At 33.8% G+C, this 16,783-nt stretch overlaps 4 protein-coding genes across 4 annotated transcripts; all 4 read left to right on the top strand.

Annotated features, from left to right (window-relative positions):
- Positions 1-121: 121 nt before the first annotated feature.
- On the top strand, positions 122-2,025 carry LOC149489662 (protein obstructor-E-like). Its single transcript, XM_089715025.1, has 6 exons — positions 122-184; positions 257-375; positions 526-646; positions 780-980; positions 1,635-1,704; positions 1,845-2,025. The coding sequence occupies exons 1-6, from the start codon at positions 142-144 to the stop codon at positions 2,023-2,025; spliced, it is 735 nt and encodes a 244-aa protein (XP_089571151.1). The 5' UTR covers positions 122-141.
- Positions 2,026-3,094: 1,069 nt separating this feature from the next.
- LOC149489661 (protein obstructor-E-like) lies at positions 3,095-7,052 on the top strand. The gene is made up of 6 exons (XM_089715024.1): positions 3,095-3,101; positions 5,682-5,791; positions 5,959-6,079; positions 6,327-6,527; positions 6,741-6,810; positions 6,896-7,052. Exons 1-6 carry the CDS (start codon positions 3,095-3,097, stop codon positions 7,050-7,052), a joined length of 666 nt encoding a protein of 221 aa, XP_089571150.1.
- A 2,983-nt stretch (positions 7,053-10,035) lies between these two features.
- On the top strand, positions 10,036-11,711 carry LOC149489660 (uncharacterized). The gene is made up of 4 exons (XM_089715022.1): positions 10,036-10,062; positions 10,574-10,788; positions 10,915-10,976; positions 11,052-11,711. Exons 1-4 carry the CDS (start codon positions 10,036-10,038, stop codon positions 11,090-11,092), a joined length of 345 nt encoding a protein of 114 aa, XP_089571148.1. The 3' UTR covers positions 11,093-11,711.
- A 1,870-nt stretch (positions 11,712-13,581) lies between these two features.
- Positions 13,582-16,014, top strand: LOC149489659 (uncharacterized). Its single transcript, XM_089714967.1, has 6 exons — positions 13,582-13,630; positions 13,708-15,116; positions 15,202-15,322; positions 15,404-15,595; positions 15,696-15,771; positions 15,879-16,014. The coding sequence occupies exons 1-6, from the start codon at positions 13,582-13,584 to the stop codon at positions 16,012-16,014; spliced, it is 1,983 nt and encodes a 660-aa protein (XP_089571093.1).
- The last annotated feature ends 769 nt before the right edge of the window (positions 16,015-16,783 follow it).

Raw genomic sequence — 16,783 nt, 5'->3', positions numbered from 1 at the left:
CTCTTATCAGAAAACCGCACCTATCTCCTCATTGATCACTAATGAGCCAAACTAACAGCTGTTACATTTAATATATAAAAACGAAGCTGTAGTTATTACTTTCATCAGTTGTTCATCACATTCGAACACACAACGGCTAAGATGAATCTTATTATCATTGTCGCGACAGCATTCATAGGCATAAGTAAGTCAGAAAAAATGTGGAATAACATATTTCGGAAGAAAATTACAAAATACTAACAGCTTTTTGTTTTAGGCTATGCATATGACGCTCCCATCGGACAACAAGCGGCCGCAGCAAACCAAAATACTTGCATTCGCAGAAATGAATACATCAAAATAAATGGACAGTGCGACGCATATATAGAATGTAAAGTAAGTACCTAACTATAAAAGTAAACGTCTATTTCTATAAAAATTAAAGCTTACTACATATTTATTATAGCACAGCAGTCATTATTCAAATAGGTATAATACGAAGCAAACGACAAATAGCCCAAAATTGTAACGATTGTTTCTTTTAAGGATTATGTGCCTGTTCAAAAGCTGTGCCCCGAGGGCCTCCATTACGACCCATCAGCGGCTTGGCCAATCTATCCATGTGGATACCCATCCGATGTTACTTGCGCTGATCACAGTGCTATTCGTACGTATTTGTATTTATCCATAATAGTTTTTATATTAATAGATACTATCGAAGGAAGCTTTTTCGCAACCTTCTCTTTGAAGCGTAGGAAAGCTCAAAATCTAGACTAATGTTTCTGTTTTTCTGTTAATAGAGCCTGTAAAGTCTACACCCGATTGCCCACATCAATACGGCTACTTCCCGTCTCCGGTAGCCGCACCGAACGACTGTGGACAATACCGCATGTGTATCCTGGGCAAACCCTACGATATGGTGTGCCCCGTCGGCCTTGCTTTCAACTTTGTATCTGACCGCTGTGATTGGCCCGATCTAGTACCTACTTGTAACGCAGAAAGTAAGGAATTTTATATCATACTAGCTTCCGCCCGCGACTCCGTCCGCGCGGATGTCGGTCTTCGCGTGGATGGTTTATTTCTCCATTTTGAGTAACTCTGACAATAACATCTTATGAATATCTATTGGACCCAAATACGGCTATGCCTATAATAATACCCAACGTGTGTTCGCGGTTCTACAGAACAACGTCTATGGATAAAACTGAAAAATTAAGATTGTTTTTTTTCTACGAATTTCCAGCATAAAAAGTATCCTATTTTACGCCCAGGATAATAAGGTATAATTATACCAAGTTTCATCAAAATCGAACCATTAGTTTTCACGTGATGTCTTCACATACAGACAGACAGACAGACAGACAGACAGACAAAAATTTTTTTAATCACATATTTGGGTTTGGTATCGATCTACTGGATCGATACCAAACCCAAATATATACACCCCCTGCTATTTATTTTTTCAATATTTTCAATGTACAGAATTGACCCTTCTACAGATTTATTATATGTACTTATAGATTTTTCCTGCAAATACTAGTACTTACTATTACTACTTACTACTACCACAGACTAATAATAATATACTACGTATCTACTACTTATTATTATCAAGAAAATAATGCTGATTGATTGACGACTATTTTTTTTTTCAGAATACCTCGGATTCCAGTGCCCACCTGCCAGTTTTGATGAAAGTGGAAACGCAATTAAAACAAACCACAGGTAAAACAGTCACTTTACTTTCATCATATACAAAAAAAAAATAACCTACAAAAAATAACCATGTGTCTGAGGATAAAGATAATAACGGATAATAATTTCTTCATATGAAGGGAATTACAACATGATTTTCTTTTTTTCAGTTACCAAGGCAACTGCTACGCGTTCTATTCTTGTTTGGGCGGGAATCCGCGCCTGTTGTCTTGTGATTCTGGGTTTGCCTTCGACCCCGCTTCTGGAGAATGCGTTGACGCCGACACCGTGTCTTGTGCCTCAAACGCACAACAACAAAGTGCTGCAAATCAACCTATTAATGCGTCATAATAGATATTTCTTTAATGTAATATACCTAGTAATATATAAATAAATAGTTCCTTTCAAATATATAATGTTTTATTCATATTTATTTTGTTATAATGAAACATTTGCAAATATTATCTAAATACTACTTACAACAAACTTCTCATAAATCATTCATTAAGCGGCTCTACCACAGCCTCTACATATTATTATATTCTTAAGATTCTAATAAAAAATGTATATAAAAGTATGTTCAAAGTTTTAATCAAAAGATTTTATGTGGATTTTATCAATCTTTATCCTTATGTTTTTAAATTAATCCCTTGAAAATAATTGTATCCTTAAATCAGTTCTTACTTTCAGCACAGTAAGTAAAATATGCCTACCTTTTTTTTGTGTTTTAAAATATAGGCATACCTATTTGAAATGTTAATCCATGTCTTACTTATTAATACGCTTTATTTAACACCCCCAAATACCCAGATAAAATTAGCTATTACCCGAACAGATAGAGAATAACGGTCTTACTAATAAAATGTTAACCATTCGCTTTGCAATGAATTAGTTATTGCAATAATCTGTCTTGTTTTTATGATTGACGTTTCATGTGAGCTCTTGCTATGGTAGAAAATGGTAGAAATTTATCCATTGTTTAACATTATGTTAGTAAGGCCGTAGATCTATATATGGCGTCCGCTCGCATGCATTCTCGTTCACTCTCTATCGCTGTTATACTCACACAGTAAAGACTGCACAAAAATGAAAATTATATTTTTTATAATTTATATAATATATAATTATAATTAAAATCAGTTAGGATTCGCTTTCAGGGCTACTTGACGCACTCCGAGTTATCGTTAAATTCGTTCCGTTAAGTCCCTGTTATTTTGTGGTAAGGCGTGCGTCCGCGTCGGTGCGTCGGTCGCCCCGGAATGGCGAAAGACGCGGCGGTCTCGAATCCCGCCTCGTGATCGTTTTTTTTTTTATCTTTATAATGAAATGAAATGAAATGTATTTATGAAAAATTTAACACCTACCTATGAAGTCACAAAACGGCACAGAATACTATTCTTATAATCATAAATTAGATATCATGGCAGGTATGTGTTTTATAATACGTATATAGGTTGTAGAAAAAATGGATGCAAAATCGATAACCTAATTTATGACAATATATTTTTTGTATTACAGGAGAAATCAACAAGGAAGTTCAAAGAACATTTCATAAATTTAGTCTCAATTAATATCATTTATTTTTCAAATGAAAGTATTACATAGTCCTATTAAATAAGCATTAGGTACCATAATAATAATTACGTATTGAACATAGTACTTACATAATATACCTATAGTCATACATATGAATTGACTATTAATATGCATACCAAAGACAATCGATACTCAAATTTAAAACAAAACAATTAGATACTAAAATATTTCTCCAAGCTAAACAAATTTTACTCGGTAAGTCGGTAAGTCGCGGATTTCAGTTTCGGCACATCAGCGTCAACAGGATAAGAATATCAATTATTACATAATTTGAAAAGAGGTATGCCATACGCTCTATATATAATTTACGTGCTAGGGACTCACTAAGAGATCTCTTTAAGAATACTGGTATCCTCACTGTACCATCACAGTATATATTTAATAATATTTTATATGTACACAAAAATGCAGACTTACACACAAGAGTAGGAGATAGACACCGATATGGCACAAGGAACAGAAATAAAATTGAAATGCCATTTTACCGGTTAGCTAAAGTTAAAAATTCATTTATGGGCCAAGGTATACTTTTATACAACAGAATTCCTCATAGTATTAAAGAGTTTAGTAGTGCTAAATTTAAAAAATAATGTAAAAAACGTATTAGTTCAGAGAGCCTATTACAGCATTAAGGAATATATGGAAGATAAAAACCCATGGAGGGTTGTCGCGTAAAAACCACAGGACAGTTCTTTGGCATATTATGATAATATATACGTACACTGTACAGTTACTTACATATTTTGTAAAATTAAAATTGTAATACTGAAATTATTTAAAAGAGCAACTATGGAGTTTCTTGCCGATTCTTCTCCATAGATACTGCTTTCCGAATCGGTGGTAAATTTTAAAAATATGTATTGACGTTTCAAAAGTGCTTCTCGAAGAAGTCTAATTGAATAAATAAATGTTTGAGTTTGAGTTTGAGTTTAAAGTCTAATGACCATACGAATATTCATTACTAGTTACATAAAAACTGTATAAACATTGACATCTATTTCGAATGTTATATTATGTAGGGTAAACCACCCAATTATTGGCACTTTAAGCAGCTACTTCACAAAACCGGTGAAATTTGCCTGTACAATTATGTTTTAATTAAGAAAAAAACATTTATACTGGTATTCTAATCTATGGAGAATATTATAAAGTACTTTTCAATTTTAAATTAAATCGCTTTATTTAATATAGTGAACCTTTAAAAGAAAAACCTAAAATACCAGTTGCTGGCATAGTCAAACCTTTTATTGGCAGTGATTGTTACCTATTATTGTCACTATTCAAGACTGAAAAATATTTACTAGATCTTAAAAAGGGCTTTCAAAGTGTGTACTATGACATTTTAAAGTTAATTTGTACCATTCATAAATTAACAGAAATTAATTTTGAAATAAACAAAATAAAAGACTTTGTTAAAAGAAATGTCACATTTATTTGTAGAGGAACATACCATTTTAGTTGGAACGCTTATTTTTAAATATGGTTTTAGACAACCAAAAACCCTACTTAAATAAAACATAGAACAATTTTAGCTTACGTTTATCTTACATTTAATTAAATCACAGCTCTGATTGAATGAGATCATAAGTAATTTTTAAGTTTCAATTAACATTTTTGTGTGCCAATAAAATGGATAAACGGATTTTAAACAGCCCAATTGTTGGCATACCACAAATAACTAAAAGTTGGCGATTAAATTTTAAAATAATGTTTAAAAAAGGCAGTTCATACATTCAATAATAAGACAAAATAAATATGCATAAGAAAAACACAACGGAATTGCAATTTCTTTTAAGTTCATGATAGCTCTTACCTTAGTAAAAAAACGAATATTTTGAATATTTTTGCCACACAAGTCCCGGCTTGTCAAACAGATGGTTGATACGCCGCAATGTTTTAAGAAATAAAAAACATTGTTTGCTAGTTGAGTAAAGAATGATACGCTACCTATTAATTTCTACTACAAAATTTATACTGGCTACAAAAAAATCTTAATTTTCTTAAAAAACTGGAGCATGCCAATAAATTGGTAGAGTGCCAATAATAGGGTGGTTTACCCTATTTGTTAATTTCAATGAAGACTGAAGTCGATATAATATTAACATCTTCATTGAAAATTTTCTGGTTAGAATAAAACCACAACCACATTAATTACAATCCTCATTAAAAACGAGACGAATAACGTTATAGCCAATAAACAATTACGTCTTTTAAATATAAAAGAAAAATTTTCGACGACATATCTATCATTTATCAATCACATTTTACAGTGGGTAGAGCTAGGAAAGCACCAAAAATGTATTTTTTCGCCGTTCTCGCGACAATTCTCGTAGCTTCAAGTAAGTATCGAAAATGACCTAAGAGTTACAAATTATTTAACGAATATGTAATTAAACAGTGCTTTTGGATAGGCTTTGCTGCTAATGCTCCAGCTCCACAAAGTGCTCAAAGCAACGCGTGTGCGCGGAGAAATAGCTACTTACCTGTAGATGGACAGTGCGACGCTTACGTGGAATGTACCGTGAGTTATACACAATAAACACATAAATATAATCTTATGGTCGATCAAAATTTAATTTAGAATTTATTTTCTTGTGATATTCTTTGCTTTTTAAAATTAGAGTGCGATTTTTTTGTGTATGTAATTCGCTCATGACAATTCCCTTTGATGACCTATTTTCTTTTTAGGATTACGTGCCATCACAGAAGTTATGTCCTGACGGTCTCCACTACGACCCGACAGTTGCATGGCCCAACTATCCCTGTGGATACCCCTCGGCTGTAACTTGCAAGAGTACCTACGCGAAACAAAAGCTTGAAAAAACGTTTAGGCATATATACGACAATGCTCTTTACCTCAAATAGTTGACTCCTAAAAGTTGCACCCAAACGTTGCCAGGTTTACGAAACACCTTACGTTGGTGATCCTTTCTATTTTTCCTCCAATATCATGATAATCTTCCATTCATTGTGCGCGCTATTCTGCGTAAGCGACATTAAGCTTGTCATTAAGTGGAGCGTCAGTTTAAAATGAGTTTTTAATTGTTTTTTTCCAGAACCTGCGCAAGCAACGAAAGATTGCCCTCATCAATTCGGCTACTTCCCCTCACCAATTGCTGCGCCCAATGATTGCGGACAATACCGCATGTGCATCTCTGGGAAACCTTATGAGATGACCTGCTCAACTGGCCTTGCTTTTGACTTCTCAAACAACCGCTGTAACTGGCCTGACCTAGTGGCTAGCTGCAACGCTGAGAGTAAGTTTTTTGTTACTTTATCTATATTATTAAAATTATTATTTCGTAATGTAAAGCATAAAATAAAGAGTAGAATAAAAGAGTAAAAAAAATGACACAATAGGCTTCACAATATTGGGTGCAACCACAGGTGCAACTATGTAGAGCTACATTATCATCTTATCTCCTACAATTTGTTTAATTATAATAAATACTACAATAATTCTGTTCCAGAGTACCTGGGCTACCAATGCCCCGCGGCCAGTTTCGACGAGAGTGGCAACCCAATTAAAACCAACCACAAGTAAGAATATGTCTACTTAAAATTTGGTTGACTGAACATACGTTCGTATCTTTTAACATTTCATAATAATGTATTTGTGTCACAGGTTTGCGAACAACTGCTACGCTTTCTATTCCTGCCTGAGCGGTAAGCCTCGCCTGTTGTCCTGTGACAGTGGGTTTGCCTTCGACCCCGCTTCTGGCGAGTGCATAGACGCTGACAAGGTTGCCTGCAATGACAATGCTCAAGCTGTACCGCAATAAGTCAATTAAGAATTTATTATAATATTATATAAGTTTCTTTTAAGTACTAATTAAATAAAATATTTTGCATGAAACGGTCTTTTTATTGACATTTTTAACGACTTATATAATCGATTAAATAAAATTTAATAGAAAACAATTAATAGGTATGTTTCTCTACCTTGGATTAAAGAGTTTTGTCAACCTTCCCAAAACAGACGAGAAAACATTACGAGATTATTTTGTAAGATATCGGTTGCCTAATATTTAAACATTCAATTAGGTATAAATTAAAAACAAATAATTATTGCTCCACCTTGCATATTCGTAAAAATAATTCCATTTCCCAACTCCATCTCCTGTTTTAATCACTTTAAATCGTGAAAGTTTATTATCTTTTAAATATGAGCATTGAGCCCAAACCAATATTATTATTATTAGGTAATGTATCATATATTTTGTATGCGTTGTTTGCTTAGATCATTATGTAAGTTGTTTGTATGTCTCAACATTTACTTATATCTAATGACATTGAATTTTTCCTTTCATGAAATTTATTATTACACGCTTTATATTAGCTTCACCTGTATGTTTGTATGTTTGTAACCGACTTCTTTGGGCGCGATTTTGACCCACTTTAAACGGTCAGATTTCGTTCAAACTTTGTAGATTTATTGAGGACCGATGACAATACACTAATTTGATAAAATTTTCTATTTTTTAGTTCGGGTTTCTATAAAAAGCGTGTTTTTTAGTTTTTTTAAACTATTATTATTTTTCGTATACGGATTATGGAAGTACGTAGGTACTTACGTAGTAAGTCGAATTTAAATATGAACTAGATAATATATTATACAATTAGGAATTACTCAGCCTGTATATGTTAAGACGTAATATTTAAAATATATTATTAGGTCACAGGAATGCTCAAATTACGAATACACTTTGCTAACATTTGGGAAGCAATCTTGCAATCTTCTGATTTTCACGATAAAAAGAATCCTAGTATATAATGAATAAGTACATTATGAATTATGATATAGGTACTCTAACACCACAGTAACTGGGTATTGCTTACCATGTATGACTTTATTGAGCTACTAGCATTCCGCCTACGGCTATGCACAAAATATTGTGCTTAGTGAATAAGAAGAGGTAAAAGTATTACATTTTTTTACGATTTTTACTGCGTATAGTAATATGTCGTCAACTGTTTATTTTAGCAAAAAACCTATTTTGTAATTACTCTATTCAATTTTTAAAAAAGACATTAGAAATGTCCGTTACAACTTTTTCAATAACAGCTCAGCTAATTAAATATTTGCGAATTTATTATTCACCACCTCTCAAAATTACTTAAAAAAAAAGTATCACTAGTATTGGTATCACTAGTAGCACAGACTAATAATAACAACGGGTCACCATGAAATTTGACTTCGTTGCAAAGCATTAAATTTCGGTAGTTTAGGTCGTAATTAGACGGAAAAAAAATATATGGCATGAAAAACTTTGCTTTTGTGCTTAGAAGACTGATTGAACGAAATTTTTAAAAATCTCGGATTTTAATTTTTGATTGAAAATAAAACTATTGAAATAAAAATGTTTAAGTATTATTTTTATTAAGTTTTACTATCAAATTAACTTACAGAAAAGTGGAAAATACCTTAAAAGTGCACACTTTTACTTTTTCTTTTATGTTCATAGCTACTTTCTCTCAATAAACCCCAAATATAGCCGCATGTTTTCATTGTATTGGCCTTGATAGCGTTGTTCAAAATTCATGATGTCCTGATGGAAACATTCTCCTTGCTCTTCGGAATAGACTCCCATATTGTTTTTAAATTTATCCAAATGAGCATGCAGCATATTATGTACTTTTAATGACATCCTGCAGCCCATGGCCTTAAAAGTTGTAATTTGTAATTTGCCTTACCTTCCAAACACCTTTTACTATATCTACAAGCAACATGTGGAGCCCATGGCTTATCTTGATTCGTACAGGACAGTCAAAATATGCTTCATAGGCTTCACAGAGAACGTGAGATGTCTTTAGTTCATATTTCACGTCTCGAACTTTAATAAATTGACCACATATAAAACAAAATGCATCAGCATCGTATTTGCACTTTCGTGACGACATTTTAAGTTATTCTAGGCTTGTAAATAACACCTGATGGTTGTTTATCACTCGGGTGCCATCTATCTATCTATCTATCGGCACAGTGTAAACGTTAATACCCCACTCTCACCGTGCGGTCTTTTTAAAGTATTATTATTATAACTATCACAAAAGCAAACTTTATACCGAAAAAAGGTATTTTCTTTTCGTTTTTGTGCATAACTAACTGGAAAATAATAGTATAAACTTTAGGACAAAGAACAAAAACTTTTTTGTCGAGTCGTGATATATAATATACTACGTATACAACTAGTAGTTAGTATTTTATTAAAGATATGTAGTACATAGATTTCAAATTTTCTTCTGAATCCTATTTACCTAGGAAATAGAGTCCGCATTAGCCAAAAATCTAGCCAATAACCACATCAACAAAATCTATGAAAATAAAAACATTTAACCATATTCAGTATTCTTTTATTCTAATTAAGCATGTTCTCCCCGAGGTGGAATCTTGGATGATAAGGATATTCATTTCTTGTTAGAAAACTATAAATATTGACTAAAATTAGGAAGTTTTTAAAGTGAAACTTTTATTACATCGTCTCAAACTTTTTGGTCTGTGTAGCGCATGTCGCGTGTATCGCGGCTGCCGAGTAGGTATACCTACTCGGCAGCCGACCGTCACGCGACATGCGCTACACAAAGCAGTGTTCGGAACCGTTCGAACAGTTTCACTTTTACCGTGGTTTAATAAAACCACACAACATTTTTTTTCAAAAATCTTATTATTAACAATAATCAGAGTTGTCAGCATTTACATTAGTTGTCATTTTATAATCATGTCAATGTAACTTTTTACATACCTAGACCTATTCTTATTTCGCCATGATAGTAAAAACTGTGGTAAAAACCGTAAGATTTATTATCTAATTTGCGAGATTGTAATCTGTCGACAATTTATGATCCGGAATACTTGCAATTTAACAGAATATCCTTTTTTCACTACAGAAATGCGAACACCGAATTCCTAGAATTTACTTTCCCGAACCTATATTCCCTTAAGGTGATGAATTAATTTTTCTAACATTTACGGCCCTTTTTAAACCTTCGTAATTTTTATATTATTAAAGTTGTCGTGATGAAAATTCTTGACAAGAAAGTTCAATAGTAACTCAATACGTCTACCGTTTTAGAAACATGATTCCATGATATTTTCTCGATAGAAAAAAAATACAAAGTTGTCATTGTTATTTTTTTTTTAATCTCTGGCATCTTCAAAATAACAAACGTAAAGTTACGAGTTTTTGGATATTAACTATAAAATATACAACCTATACGTCTACCGATTTAGAATTTTGAAATATGCGATGGTTTTGAAATAAACAAGAAATACTTGAAATTAGCGCGCGACCAGCCAATATAGCGAGAGCCGCCCTGTACCTTCCTACCCCGATCGCTGCACGAGTCATTCCCGCTACGGCCGTCACACGGGGAACTTGTGTCGCTCGCGCAAAGGGTAACAAAGGGTGACCACACGATAAGACAAAATGAGACAAATGGGGACAATAAAGAAAATAAGAAGAAGAAACATAAAGGTTGGAGGAAAAAGAATGCTTACAATTGGAACAAATTAATGAAGTAAGTTGGTTTTATTTTAAATTTGATGATAATTGTATTATAGACGATGTTTGATATGTACCCCTGTTTTAAGTACATAACGAATGTGTAAGATTTTTTCATTTATAGCATAGATAATCTTTTCAGAAATCCGGAATCCAGAAGGAAAATAAACCCACTGATTGTTCACAATGTGAACCCACTCCTTCGTAAGTACCTTTATTCAGTCAAAAATGTATGTTATCAACGCTCTACTTTTTTTTATCGCATGATTCCATTTTTAGCAAAAAGCAACAAAGTGCAAAGAAATAAAAAATCATGGTGAACTTAGTGGAAGTATGGTGGATGTAATATGGAACAGGAGCTCATTGGAGTAGTATTATATTTAAAAAAATACGAAAAAATTTCAAGAATTACATTTCTTAGTAGGTGATAGATAAGTATGTTGTATAAAGAATTTGATGTTGATATTTATTTCATTTATACTTACTACACCTGTGCGGGAAATTGCTTAGTACTAAAACAGGTTTATATTCATATTTACAGTAATGTGAGTTTTCATTTCGAAAAATTTTGTGTAAGTATATTAAATTGAGTTCCTGGGTGATCTGGAAACACAATTGGGCCTGGAAGATGGCGCTGCAGTCACTCCTCCTAATCACATGAACCGATTTGGATGAATATTTGTGTGCACATTTCATTGTTGTGGGATGATTGGTTGATTCGTTTTCACATTAGCTAATATTATGTATTTTTGTTGTAAACTTAATGTTTATAATACATTATTATTGGTATAAATAAGCCAGTGTTCGTCTCACATTGCTGTACCTGCCTACCTACCCTACCAGGGCCTAACTTTGTTCTGGCTATTTTATTTTGATTGTTTGTAATGAATAATTACAATTATAATAGAGTGCAAAAAATAAATACATGCGTCAATATAATATTTTGTGTTTTTTTTAAAACAATTTTTTTATTTAAAAAAATATCATTCCGACCGCGGCTTTGCCCGCGTGGAATTAGGTTATATCGTGAATCCTGTTTTATCCCACAGAAGTGTTCAGTTCGGATAAAAAGTATCCCATGTGTAAATCCAGGCAATTAGCTATATTTTATCAAAATTGGTAATGTAGTCTTGACGTGATTAAGTAACAACTAACAAAAAAATATACAAATTAACATCCAAAGTTTCGCACTTGCACTCTTGACTTTGACTGAGAAGAATTAGGGTTTATAACTTCTTTCAGAAATAGTACCTTTCATTTCTGGGCATGATGTGATGAATATCTACGTCAGCATCAAATTCTATCTAAATCAATTCAGTAGTCCGCGTTATTGAGTACCATTTCATTTTTTCAGAGTAATAATATTTTTTGTTATTTTAAAGATTATATTTTATAACCTGTATTATTTTGTAATAAAGTAAACATTACGAAATAATAATAATTATTAATAATGTCTAAGTAGTTGTTAAAAAGAAGATTATTTGTTTATAAGCAAGAAAATAAAACCAATAAATCAACAATTAAATAAATGTATAACAATATTATAACTGTATGACGACTCCATACATGTTTGTCCCGAGTCGGCCAGCGGCAGCGCGGCGAGTTTGCAAGAATGACTTCGCGCACACCCGCGTTCGCGTAAGCGAACTATTAGACTCCGCCCGCCAAGCAGTGGATTTTTTTTGTGTATCGTCTTAAGACGCGTGATGAAAAATTTTTCTTTACCCGTTTTGACGCTTTCGTCCACAAATGGCAGCATTTTTTGCCTTGGGGTAAAATATTAAATTGAATTAAATCATTTAAAAATATTTTTTTAAAAGAATCGCTCCCTAAGTATTTATCGTTTACCTACTTTTCAAAAAGAAAATTCACTTCAGATTTCCAAATATCATTATTATATTATACTAGCAGTCCGCCCCGGCTTCGCCCGTGGTACATATTTACGTTTTCTCTACATAAGAACCATCCTCGTACTTCAAGGAATATAATAAAAAAAGAATTAACGAAATCGGTTCAGCCGTTCTCAAGTTATGCGCTTACCAACACATTTTGGGATTCATTTTTATATATAAGAAGAAGATTGTCATTCTCTACGAACCCGGGTCACTCGTTTGCGTGCAAAGATTCATTCAATTTATGAATGTTCAATGAACAAAAGTTAGTAAGTAGCTGTTTGATTGAATCGCTAAATATCATTCAGGCAGTTTTTTCTATTCTTTATAAATTTATATTTATAAAGCATTTGAATGCCATAAAACCAAAATATCAATTTCAACAATTCAGGCAGTTAATTAAACGGGGTCGTTTAATAAATAGCATTGGCTGATTAAGCTAATCGGCTACGACATAAACTAAGTACATATATGCATAATTCAATGCCTTCATACGTAAACCAATTAAAAATGGCTTTCACTTTTTGCAATAAACATTATTTTAAGATGATGATTTAAAATGAATATGCCTTACGTTTTAAACAACTTATTTGATATACTTTAAAAATTGCTCACCGAGGTATTCACATAGATAATCACTACTATTTGCTCATTAATTAATATTTCATCCGGGGAGCTTAAGTAATTGCTCATTGTATGTATTATACGTAGGTATGGTGAGTGTGCGGTTTGTTAATGGCCTATTTCAGTGATACTCTGTATTATCGGTCATTTGCTGATGACTGTAATTATTAATAAATAATCTTATGGTGGTTAAGTTTGATAATAAATGGAATATAAAAATAGTATTACTTAAAGCAATGTCAATCAGTTGAGAATCTTTGCGCCTTGCATAGGTTCAATTATAAATTATTATCATGATAGGAACTAAATTATTGCTAGCACTGCTAACACTGCTTGCATTCGGTAAGTTTTATACGTGAGTTTTAAACTGATATAAACATCATATATTTTTGTTATTTACCACCGGGTCTTTTTTACAGGGAATGCTCAAAATACTGGTTGGAGTTATTCAAGCCCCTTTGCAAGATTCCCTCCTCGATATATTCCTAGACCTGTCTACCATCAACCTACAATTGTGCAAACAACATTACCTCCAACAGTAACACAACCTGCTACACCTAGGATTGAAATCACAAAGCAACCACAACCCAGGGATTTATATCCTTCGACGCGTAGCCCACTGATCCCATCTTCGTTTGAACCAGCCGAAAGATTACCAACATTCTTTAGGCCAAGACCATATACACAAAGTCCACCTGAATTTTCTACGGCATCACCAGCTCAAAAACCTACCATCATAGTTCTTCCCGGTGATCACTCTTTACCGAATACGCCAAAACCTAGTTTTACAATTGTATATCCCTCAAATCATAAAAATCCTGGAGATGAACTCGCAAAGGAATCTTCAATTGAACAACCATCTCCAAGTTCAGAACCTCAGCCCCAGCCAGGGTACCAGCCTCAAGAATCTGAACCAGCGACTCCATCACAACCAGCACTAATACTTGACCAAAATCAACCAGAACCAGAGCCAGCGCAACCATCGCCTCAGCCAGAGCCAGAATTTGTTCCACGTAAAATTCAACCATCACCTGCACCACAGCAAATAGATATGGAGCCAGCGCAATCTTCGGTTCAACCAAAGCCAGATGTTGTTGAACCTCCTCAAATTCAAGCATCATCTCAACCCTCGTTTGAAGAACAGCCAGAAGCTGTACCACAGCAAGCTTCACTATCTCCTCAACCAGAGCCTGAAGCTGTAGCACCGCAAGTTCCACCATCTCCTGAACCTGTGCAAGAAGATGTTGCACCACAAGTTCCATCATCTCCTAAACCTGAGCCAGAAATTGTAGCTCCGCAAGTTCCATTGTCATCTCAACCAGAGCCCGCAGCTGCTTCACCACAATATCCACCACCACCTCAACCAGAACCCGAAGCTGTGGCACCACAATTTCTACTATCTCCTCAATTAGAACCAAAAGATGAAGCACCGCAAGTTGAACCATCCCCTCAACCGGTGCCAAAAGCTGTTTTACCTCAAATCCAACAAGCACAACCTGTACATTTATCCAGTCCGACTGATGTACGACCTAGGTATCTACCCGGATCATCTTGGTCTAAGCCAAGTTGGCCTCAATACACAAAACCATCTACGATTCCCAATCATCCATATCCCTGGATGCCAACAACCGCTAAGCCTATTCCATTACCCTCTAGAACAATCGCTACACCAAAACCGTCAGGAATCATTGTAATTCCTACGATGGCACCCGTTCCAAAACGTCCCGTTAATTCTGGACAATTAACGGGGTTAATGGACTATCAATGCGCAAAACCAAATGGCTATTTCTCTGTACCTAATCAATGCGATGCCTTCATAGAATGCAAGGTAATTATTCACCACTAAATTTAATACTACATAAAAATAATTTATAATACAACTCTCTCTATAATGCAATCTCTCTTTTCTACAGGGTAATACAGCTATACAAGTTGAATGCCCTGATGGCCTGCATTTCAATCCTAATGCAGTGTGGCCTGAATATCCGTGTGATTATCCTTCACGAGTAAATTGTGGTGCCAACCTCGCTAAACGTAAGTATAAATTAAGAGTTACATACAATTGACATCAAGTAACAAAGTTTACAATTTTTTATGTTTATATTTCTTCTTCAGAGGTACCTGAGCCTACAGCTGATTGCCCTAGACAATATGGTTACTTCCCATCGCCTTCTGGTGATTGCGGAAAGTATATCATGTGTCAAGTAGGCAAAGCTACAGAAATGACTTGTCCAGCTGGCCTCGCATTTAACTCCGTAACTGCTATATGTGATTGGCCAGCTAATGTTCCTTCCTGCAATCCAGATGGTATTTATTATTTATACTACTTATTAATAAAAAGTAATTCATACTTTTTACGGCTACTAATTAAATAAGTATAAACTAATACGTAATATTCTTATTACAGTATTCCAAGGATTTACATGTCCTGCACCAGACATGGATGAAAACGGAAAACCTTCAGACTTAATTTCCAAATTCAGGTAGTTTTTTACTTAAATATAATGAATTTACATTGTTAGGTACGCCACAACATTTTGGTATGTAAAAGTAATAATTTCACATCTAATTCCATTAAACCTTTTTCTAGACAAGGCAAAAGCTGCAAACGTTACATCGCGTGTCATCAAGGGAAGCCACGTCTGCTCAGTTGTGATGATGGATTCTCTTACGATGATGCTACCCAGAGTTGCATTGACTCAGATTTGGTCACAGATTGTACATAAATAAATACCAATATTATGATAACACTCTTATTAAAATACATGAAAACAATATTATTAACTTCTTTTTTTCCGTGGCTCGTCGATGTCCTAACAGGTAGGTATAATAATATTATACAAATTATAAAGCAAAATAGTATCCATGTCGCCATTTAATTGAATGACTAGGCCGAACGTTGATTTAACAAGTGTCACTCAACAGTCAACGTCCAACTAGTTTGTAACACAGCTCTTTGAACAGAGCGGAGATATCGCTCTAGCCTCTACAAGATACAAAATTTTATTGAATGACTAGCGCGTTCATTTAAAGTTCTCTAGAATTTTCGATTATATACGAGAGCGCAAACTGTTACGGCAGACCGCGCTCCACGCTTTAGGGATTAGGACGTGTTACGTTGCTCCTTCAGATACAAACTTATCATAATATTTATTAATTTAGTGATCTCCTTTTCTACGTGTAGTGTATAGTTAATGTATATTATTGAATACATATAATATGTACCTCACAAATAATAACGTTCAATAACATCAAGTTGAGAAGATATATATAAATAGTAGGTAAAAACTAGCCTGATCAAATTATGGGGTTCAATAGGCCATTAGTTGTTTGCTTTGTGAAAATAATTCTATTATTCCAATTAATATGAGGTCCTGTGTTCATTGGAAGTGTTCGTAAAGTTATTGATCCGTAGTTAATATACAATCTAATTATTAATAATCAGAGTAGTCAGCATTTACATTAGTTGTCATTTATAATCATGAACTTTTTACA

Source organism: Colias philodice, chromosome 3, assembly GCF_061535455.1.
Source record: "Colias philodice isolate Cphi_HAF_F1 chromosome 3, ilColPhil1 Martin Lab GWU primary, whole genome shotgun sequence".
NCBI classification, from domain to species: domain Eukaryota; kingdom Metazoa; phylum Arthropoda; class Insecta; order Lepidoptera; family Pieridae; genus Colias; species Colias philodice.
Note: the sequence above shows the minus strand (reverse complement) of the source record. Positions and strands in the feature narration are given on the sequence as shown.